Source organism: Mandrillus leucophaeus, unplaced genomic scaffold, assembly GCF_000951045.1.
Source record: "Mandrillus leucophaeus isolate KB7577 unplaced genomic scaffold, Mleu.le_1.0 Scaffold204, whole genome shotgun sequence".
Classification (NCBI taxonomy): Eukaryota; Metazoa; Chordata; class Mammalia; order Primates; family Cercopithecidae; genus Mandrillus; species Mandrillus leucophaeus.
In genome coordinates, this window is record NW_012102077.1 from 1275288 (window position 1) to 1285390 (window position 10103).

Consider the following 10103-nt stretch of genomic DNA (forward strand, 5'->3'; position numbering starts at 1 on the left):
CAAAGCAAGATATAACTTACAGGCTAATATGTACTACATTTTGTATTTATTTATTTTGTTTTTTTGAGATAGAGTCTTACTCTGTTACCCAGGGTGAAGTGCAGTGGACTGATGCCAGTTCACTGCAGTCTCGACCTCCTTGGGCTCAGGGGATCCTCCCACCTCAGCCTCCTGAGTAGCTGGGACTACAGGCATGTGCCACCATGCCTGGCTAATTTCTGTATTTTTTGTAGAGACAGGATTTCGCCATGTTGCTCAGACTGGTCTCAAACCCCTGGGGTCAAGTGATCTGCCAGTCTCAGCCTCCCAAAGTGTTAGGATTACAGGCATAAGCCACTGTGCCTGGTCTGTACTACCATTTAAATGAAGACTTTACTGTACGATTGTTCTTTCGTGTGTGGGTGATTTTTTTTTCTGTACACCAAAAATATTCATAGGTGCCTTTCAGAATGTCAGTATCCCTAGTGCTAATTTTAAGTAATTCATTTCTTTGCTACAAAACACACAATATGCACAAAGAAAACATGAACAATTCCACGAGTCTCAGAGGTTCACCTAAGAAATTCTGCAATAGCTCCTTAAAGAATTGTTAAGCTGGAGCTTAACAAATACTTTTATTTTTAAATATGAGTAATTTAAAATAACTATTTGATAGTAAAGCAACAAAACACTTTACCTTGTGCTATTTTCCAGAACTGTTCTAGTGAGAAACCCTATCCACATGGCATCTTTCTTTCCCAAAATCCATTCTAGAATACCTGGAAGAGATGGAACACACTGTCAGGAACTCGAAGAGGTTAGACTATATAACCAGTCAGGAACCGGAAGAGGCTGGACAGTGTAACCAGTCAGCAACCGGAAGTGGCTGTACTATGTAACCAGTCAGGAACCAGAAGAGGCTGGACTGTGTAACCGTCAGGAAACGGAAGAGGCTGGACTATGTCACTATCAGGAACCGGAAGAGGATGAACTATGTAACCAGTCAGGAACCGGAAGAGGCTGGACTATGTAACCAGTCAGGAACCGGAAGTGACTGGACTTTGTAACCAGTCAAGAACCGGAAGAGGGTGGACAATGTAACCAGTCGGGAACCAGAAGAGGTTAGAGTTGGTAACCAGTTAGGAACCGGAAGAGGTTGGACTATGTAACCAGAGGGCACAGTCCAGTCATCTTCATAAAAAAAGCTCTGAGATTCCCATTTCACTTGAGAATGCTCTACTTACCCAGATAACCACCATTTACACTGAAACGTTCATTCAGTGTAAGACTGAACAGTCCCTGAGAAAAAGACAAAGCAACGAAGTCAGAAACATCAACCATGAGCTGTAAGGCCCTGTCGCCACTGTACTTCAGAGTGGGATATAAAGGCCTAGCTTGGGTAATGGGGAAGGCAAAAATAAATCAAAACCATGCAAGGCATTTTAAAAAGTTCAAAGCATTTCCGATTCTAGTATGTGACATAAGTAGGTGGGGTATCACTGGCTACGTTTTTTGGACAGTAAACTGAAGGGCAAAGAATGAACGCCTGACTTGCCTAAGTGAGTGGCAGACCCAGGACCAGATCCCAGATTGTGACTCCCAGCCCTTGACACCCGGCCACATGCTCTTTATCCTAGAACAGGCTCAGAAACCTCCATTTCCTTTCTACTCGTCTCTACCATGGGATCTCATACCTATGAAGTGACAAGAAGTACAAGGGGATGAAATGGGGCTTCATATTCCCTTTAGGTCCTCATATTCTTAGATTTCACCTTTTACATAACAGTAATAGGACAAAAAGCTACCTGTGTAATTATTTAACAACAGAGTCCTTACTGGTTTGAATCCTGTTAACATGCCCACATAGCCAGCAAAGCTTGAAGCCTTGAAGACAGTTTTGTTGTTTCTTTGGAAGTCCAAATTCACCGTTAAAGGTTTTAGTTCCTCAGTTATGACCCAGGTATCATTATTTATGTTCCACCTACAAAAGACAAGTTTCAGTGACATTTAAGAAACACAGTGATAATAATGATGAACATGATGATGAGGGCCAGGCATTACACTGGGAGCTTTATCTACCGAGTCACCATGATCAATCCTAACAAGACCTTTACAATATGATACCTTTATTCTGTTTTCCAAACGATAAAACTGAGGTTCACAGAAGTCGGGTAACTCTCCCAATATCACACAGCTTATAAATAGTGAGCCTCAGATTCAAACACAGAATGCTAATTACAACATTCTTATTTTTTCAGAAAGGTCAAGATGGACACATACAATAGAAGAGTGTGCCCCTCTTGTCTCAACACTCAGTAATCCATTTATCTTCACTTATGATCACATTTTGGGTGTGACTTGAGATTTATTTTTCATCAATGTAATACAACCTACTCTTGTTACAGAATTAAACAGTTCCTGTGGTTTTTTTTTTTGAGATGGAGTCTCGCTCTGTCGCCTAGGCTGGAGTGCAGTGGCCCGATCTCCACTCACTGCAAGCTCCGCCTCCCGGGTTCACGCCATTCTCCTGCCTCAGCCTCCCGAGTAGCTGGGACTACAGGTGCCCACCACCGCGCCCGGCTAATTTTTGTATTTTTAGTAGAGACAGGGTTTCACCGTGTTAGCCAGGGTGGTCTCGATCTCCCGACCTCATGATCCGCCCACCTCGGCCTCCCAAAGTGCTGGGATTACAGGCGTGAGCCACGCGCCCAGCTTTTTTTTTTTTTTTTAGATGGAGTCTGGCTCTATAACCCAAGCTGGAACTCAGTGGCAGGATCTTGGCTCACTGCAACCTCTGCCTCGTAGGTTCAAGCAATTCTCTGCCTCAGCCTCCCAAGTAGCTGGGATTACAGGTGCCGGCCACCACACTTGGCTAATTTTTGTATTTTTAGTAGAGATGGGATTTCACCATCTTGGCCAGGCTGGTCTTAAACTCCTGATCTCGTGATCCACTGGCCTTAGTCTCCCAAAGTGCTGGGATTACAGGTGTGAGCCACCATGCCTGACCCTGTGTTCTTTACTTACCCAAGAAATACTCCAAAATCCATGTTTCTCCCATGTATTAGATGACCTATTTAAAGGTAGACAAAAGAGACGTGTAATAGCAGTTAAGATTCTAAATCAAAGCTGGACAATTAACTTTGATTAATTAATTTATTTTTGAGACAGAGTCTCGTTCTGTTGCCCAGACTGGAGTGCAGTGGTGCGATCTCAGCTCACTGCAACCTTTGCCTCCCAGGTTCAAGCAATTCTGGTGCCTCAGCCTTCCACATAGTTGGGATTACAGACACATGCCACCATACCCGGCTAGTTTTTTTTTGTATTTTTTCTTTTTTTTAGTAGAAATGGGGTTTCACCATGTTGGCCACGCTGGTCTCAAACTCCTGACCTCAGATGATCCACCCGCCTCAGCCTCCCAAAGTGCTAGGATCACAGGTGTAAGCCACCACGTCTAGCCTCTAATTTTGATTAATTTATATCTACAACTGTTTCTTCAAACAATAAGAAGTAAGAAACATCCTAATATCCTAAGCCTTCACTAGATGGGATTGTTGTCACTATCAATCTGCCAGACAACCCCACAAAATCTGAGAGCACAGGTTTCAGGTAAGATCAGAATATGGGAAAAGGAATCAATGGTCATATTTTGTTTCACTATCACATGGTTCTACCAGGACACAGAAATCTGAGCCTCAATTACTGGGATTCATCCAATGTTCCCCTTCAGGCATCATCCCCTAGAGCAGGACACCTCAAGGGTAAGGTACAGGCAGATTTATACCCAGAGTGTAGGTCGAAGATCACGGTGAGTTAGCGAAGTTGTCCTGTGCTTTGTACTCTGGGGACCAGTTAGGAAAAATACGAGAAAGTGAGGCTGGTACACACTGGGTCACCTGGCTGGGAAAGGATGAAAGAATGTGTGTTCTGGGCCTCAAGAAAAGGACAGATGTCATGACATACATGAAGATAAGTAAGTACCTCCTGCGAGCACTTCTATTAAACCATGTGGACGGGTATAAGTAGACTATGAGGAAAAGAAGAATGTTTCTAGCCCTGAAACATTTCTTCCAGGTTTTTGGCATGTTTCAATTCAACTTTAATAGGCAGTATAGTAGTCTTAAAATAAGGAGAATTTTCAGTACACTCATAAAAATTTACCAAGAAATAGGCCGGGCGCGGTGGCTCACGCCTGTAATCCCAGCACTTTGGGAGGCCGAGGCAGGAGGATCACGAGGTCAGGAGATCGAGACCATCCTGGCTAACATGGTGAAACCCCGTCTCTACTGAAAAATACAAAAAACTAGCCAGGTGAGGTGGTGGGCGCCTGTAGTCTCAGCTACTTGGGAGGCTGAGGCAGGAGAATGGCGTGAACCCGGGAGGCAGAGCTTGCAGTGAGCTGAGATCTGGCCACTGCACTCCAGCCTGGGCGACAGAGTGAGACTCCATCTCAAAAAAAAAAAAAAAAAAAAATTTACCAAGAAATAAAAAGCTTTATGCAACACACACAGAATTTATGTAGCAAGCCCAAAGTTTAGAAGTTCTAATTCCATTTATTTAGAAGATTCTTCTTTATGTAGTGCTTCATACTGCCCACCCTCCCTGAGTGCACAATTACCTTTTTTGTCTTCTGCTACTATCGAAGTACAAAGGGTAAAAAACTCGTAAAAAATATTGTATGAAATAATCTCTCCTATGAGAAAAGAAAGGAAAATTTTGTGTTAATATACAGAACCATGACGATGGGAGAAAAATTTGTTTTAAGAAAAAGTTTAAGTATTTGCATTGTGTGAGTGTGTGTTTTGGCCAGTGGGTCTGTGCCGGAACGGCCGGCTGGACGGTGGTTTTCTTCCCTAGCTGGGACTCTCTAGACTCAAGATGAAACAAGTCACCAAGGAGGCAGCCTTTGGACCAGCTGAACATCTGCGCAAGTTGCACCTGTTCTCCAGCATCATGTCAAAAATGTTTATCAACATGCTTCATTTTGATTTTTCTTTTGGGAGCATAAATATGATCATTTAATACAACTGGCTGTTGGTGTTTGCTTGAAATGTATTTTGCCCAGATTTTTAAACTGTGACTAAAATTTCTAAGGTGAAAAAGGAGATTCAAGAACTATTAATCGATTACTATTAATAAAATTAGTACAGAGCTGCCAAGACACTCCATTCTAAGGCATTTTATTTTTTGAATACTTTCCCAAAATGTATAATACTGCTATTTAGCATTTAATTCAAAGATAGGTAATACATTTCATTTCCGTCCTATTTAACATTAACACGTTAAGCTCAACATGTTTTTTTCACCCGAATCCAATGCTTATTTTATTTCCATTAAATTTCTAATTTGGTGAAATTCTACTTATTTTATTATAAATTTATAATAATTTATAATTATATAAATTTACATCACTTATACATCATGTTATTCTTCTTAATCCATAAGGTATTTATATTTGGTATTGATTTGCTAGAGTTCTTTACATAATAAAGGAATTAGACGTGTTTTTCATAAAGGCAGTTAGCAGCTATTTCCAGTATGTTGACTATCTTTTAAATCATTTTTTTAAAGAAGCAGCACACAAAACTGGCCACTGATTTTCACAAATTCTCAATCATCTCTCTTATAAAATGAAGGTACTATTGGCTATTTAAAATAACGACACTACTGCTTTGGTAGCTTAAAGATAAAACTTTTGGGGTCGTAGGGAAAATCTTTTTCGTTACATGCCATGAAGCTTAAATTGAAATTTTAATAATAGCTTCCCAAACCGTGCATATCTAAGAATAATTTTAATGAATGACATGCAAGGCCTTCTCCCTGAAAACAAAAGATACTGCTCAGAGAAATCAATAACCTAAATAAATGTTGAGAAAAACAAAGTTGGAAGAATTATACTACCTAATTTTAAGACTCACTATAAAGCTTTAGTAACTGAGGTAGAATAGCATTGATACAAGGAAAGACAAATAGGTAAATGAAACTTAACAGTAATTCTCCAAACAAAACAACATATAATCACCTGTTTGTATATACATATACACGTGTGTGTGTGTGTGTATATATATGTATTGTACACTTATATCAAAGACACCACTGCAACTTGCTGAGGAAAAGATAGCCTTCCGAATTAATAGTGTTTAACTGGATATACCATATGAGAAAATCCTGAACCTTGACCCTTAAGTCATATAGCATATACAAAAATAATTCAAAATAGATCATAGGCCTAAATGTCAAAAGTAAACATTAAACATCTAGAAGAAAATACATAAGCATATATACGACTTTGGCCTAGGCCAAGATTTCTTAAATGGATACAAAAGGCACTGCTCATAAAAGAGAAGACTGAGGTTTTAGACTTCACTAAAATTAAAAATGTCTGTTAATCAAAAGACACCAGTAAGAGAATAAAAATGAAAGTCACAGACTGGGAGCAGATATTCAGAATCCACACATCTGACAAAGGGCTTATATTCAAAGTATGTAAAGAATTCCTTCAATCTAATTTTTAAAAGGGCAAAAGACCTTAACAAACCCTTCTCCAAAAGAAACAAAGAAACCAAAAAAAAAAAAAAAAAAAAAGTCAAGAAAGTGTTCAATCTCATTAGTCATCAAGGAAATGCAAATTAAAACTAAAATGGGATACTGTGACACTCAACAAAAAGGCTCAAGTAAAGACTGACACTATCAAAGAAAAAAAGGAAAAAGACAAGACTGACACTCTTAAGAGGAGAATTATCAAGTGGAGAAAACTGAATCACACTCTGCTGATTGTCAACTGCTGGAATCACTGTGGAAAATTGTTTGGCAGAATCTACAAGGCTAAACATACAATTACTCTATAACCCAACGGTTCACTTCCTAGGTATATATCCAGAAAAATGAGCACATAGACCCCCAAAAATGTACTAGAATATTTATAATTCATCTATTCTTAATATTGCAAATCTGAAAACAACTCAAATACTCTGTTCATGGAGTAGCACACTACCCATAACGAAAGCACAAGAATCACACACAACAGTTCACATCATTCAGTTCTACTTATATAAAGTTCACGAAGAGGCAAAACTAATCTACGGTGGCGTCAGAATAGTGGTTATGGAGGAGGCAGTATTTTCTGCAGAGGGGCATGATGGAGCACTGTGGAGTGCTGGGCTCTTCCGTATCTTGATCTGAGTCATGGCTATGTGCATGCATGCATTTCTGAAGCTTCACAGAGCTGTATACGTGAGACCTGTGTACTTTGCTGTATGTATATCACACCTCAATGGAAATTTGTAAAAGAGTTTAATTACTTTTTTTTTTAAAGCTTCTAAGTGAACTTTACCTAAAGGTATATCAGTAACAGCGGCGATACCCTTCATTTCCTCTTCAAAAGGGCCAGGAAAGTTGCCAAGTAGGCCAGGCTGGAAAACAAATATATTAATAAAAGCATTTAACCTAAAAAACATACTTTGAAATCTAGTTCTTTGACATATAATTTGTTTTAGATACTGCTATCACAATAAGTGATAGGAGTTATTTTTTAAAGCATTTTTACATCATGTAGTTATAAAAAGATTCTATATAATATACTATAGACCAGATTCTCACATTGTTTTTCCTGTCTTATTTTTCCATCGTTCTCCAGCGAAGGCAGGAACGAGAGTAATTCCACCTGGATGACCTAACCTGACCCACACCACAAAAACATCAAAACAAGCACTCCTTGTGTCTCTGCATGAATTCACCCTGTAGCCATTGGCACATACCCTTCTTACCATTTCCTTCCCACACGCACGGAGATAAAGCTGAACTAGTCTATCCACAGCCTTGTGTCATGGTTAATGGCTGATCTTTGACTAACATGAAGTAACTGCATTCTCTTAGCAAACCATAGACTTCACGCAAATTCAGTGGTGGACATCATATACTTATTCTCAATGGCAACTACTAACATCTAGATCGCAACTTAAGTTCACAGCCTTTTGCTGAGATAATGTGTTTAAAATTCACAAATCTCATTTTTTTAACCAACTTGGTAATTATATGCAATGTCACCTAAGCATATTTTTTTTTTTTTCCCCTAGGAACTCAAAGCATTGCCCAAGTGGAATGTTCCAGCCATTTAACAAACAAATGTGACTTAATGGGTATTTATTAAACACTTATTACATCCAAGCACTATGCTTTATACACAGTATGTCATTTAATCCTTACAACCACCATATGAAATACATATTAGTAAGTATTATTTTCCCTGATGAGAAAACTGAGGTTTCATAGGTTAAGGAACTTTCCCTAGGACACACAGCTACAATGTGACTGATCCAGCCTTAAAACCCAGTATTGTCCGATTCCAAGGCGTGGCACAAAAACACTCTGCAATGCTGCCCTCCCTGATAACATTCAGAGTAGAGGGGAGATTAAGGCATATGGGGTACGTGGGGACTTCATCCTCTTTCGCTCCTGCCAGCGTTTTTAGTTTTGAGGAAGTCTGGTAAGTATGAACGTAAAGGATAGCCTGAAACAAAAGCTCTGAGAGCATGAACATGAGGGATAATGAATCTGGTGCTTGGCAGGTACTAGTGTCATGGGGAGGATGTGCCCAGAGCACTCGGCCACTAGGGCAATGATTCTCAACCATGGGAGATTCGGAAATATCTAAGGACATTTTTGGTTGTCACAACTGAGGGGGTGTTACCAGCATCCCTGGGTAAGGGCCATCCTGCAATGCACAGGACAGCCCCATGACAAAGAGATACCCACCCCAGGTTGGGAATCCTGAAATGTAGAGGACAGCCCTGCAACAAAGAGATAGATACCCACTCCAGACTGGGCATCCTGAAATGTAGAGGACAGCCCTGCCACAAAAAGATACCCACTTCAGGCCGGGCATCCTGAAATGTGTAGGACAGCCCCATGACAAAGAAATATCCAACCCAGGCCGGGCATGGCACTTCACACTTATGATCCCAACACTTTGGGAGAACACTTTGGGAGGTTGAGGCGGGAGGATCGCTTGAGCCCAGGAGTTGGGAGACCAGCCTGGGTGACATAGCAAGCCTCCGTCTCTACTAAAAATTCAGAAAATTAGCTGGGTGTTGTGGCACGTGACTGTGGTCCCAGCTACTCAGGAGGTTGAGGCAGGAGTATCCCTTGAGTCTGGGAGATCAAGGCAGCTATGAGCTATGATCACGCCACTGCACTCCAGCTTGGGCTACAGAGATAAGTGAGGTGTCAAAAAAAAAAAAAAAAAAAAAGCTGCCCAACCCCAAATGTCATTAGTGCCCAAAATCTGCCATCAAGTGCAATGAGGATCCCTTTAACAGTTCTAGGGGCCAGGCCCTAGGTGTTTCATTGGTTCTGCGTAAACAAAAACGGGGCTGAGAAATGGAGTGAGAAATGGGAGTCTTCCTGCATGACCAGGATGAAAATGAAATGGTTTGGTGATTGCGCAGAAACACTCAACCCAAATGAGTTTTGGGGTCAGAGCTACTGAGGAACTCTACAGAATAGGGAGCCAGGCTGAGTACATCATTTGGTCATAATTTGGTCATATCTAGGAAAAAAAATCTCTGAATGTCCCTGAGATACCTAAGAAAAAAAACCAAGTCTTCAATAGTGAACTCACTCATAAAGGGAAGGAAACACCATATTCCCAGACGAAGTATGTTTATCTGCCCGGTGTGGTAATGTAGTCCCATCCTTTTACGAAACCATACTTTGCTATGCTGTTACCCTAATATGACCAATCCCCCAAATTTAAGTCCCTCTGAAGTTCTCACAGTGAGCTAGATTCACGCATATCTGTCCCAGTCCCTGCGAAGAGGCTGTTGAATTATGCCCTTAAATAAATGCCAGAGCATTTTCTGATTTTTGTGTGTAATGTGTATGTGCTTAACATTTATTGTGAGAAATAATATTCCTTACCAATTTTTCATCCACTATCTGCATAACTTTTCCACTTGGGACGAATGTATTTATCATATTCTTCAGAGAATTCACTATAACTTTTAGCTGAAAAATAAATAAAATGCTTACTAAAAGATATAATGAAATGCTGTCAAGATTACCTTTTGGCTTACCCATATGTAGCTAAAAGAGAGTGCTATTTGACAATTTATATATATATATAAAAT

General features: G+C 40.2%; 1 protein-coding gene across 1 annotated transcript in view; it reads right to left on the bottom strand.

Annotated features, from left to right (window-relative positions):
• The window catches only part of ASAH1 (N-acylsphingosine amidohydrolase (acid ceramidase) 1), a 32093-nt gene that overhangs the window by 7074 nt on the left and 14916 nt on the right, over window positions 1–10103 (bottom strand). The window contains exons 5-11 of the mRNA XM_011979635.1: window positions 9895–9981; window positions 7310–7388; window positions 4595–4669; window positions 3004–3049; window positions 1816–1960; window positions 1224–1278; window positions 677–758 (exon numbers count right to left, since the gene is read on the bottom strand). Of these exons, the coding sequence (XP_011835025.1) occupies window positions 677–758; window positions 1224–1278; window positions 1816–1960; window positions 3004–3049; window positions 4595–4669; window positions 7310–7388; window positions 9895–9981 (569 nt within the window). The remainder of the gene's footprint in view (window positions 1–676; window positions 759–1223; window positions 1279–1815; window positions 1961–3003; window positions 3050–4594; window positions 4670–7309; window positions 7389–9894; window positions 9982–10103) is intronic.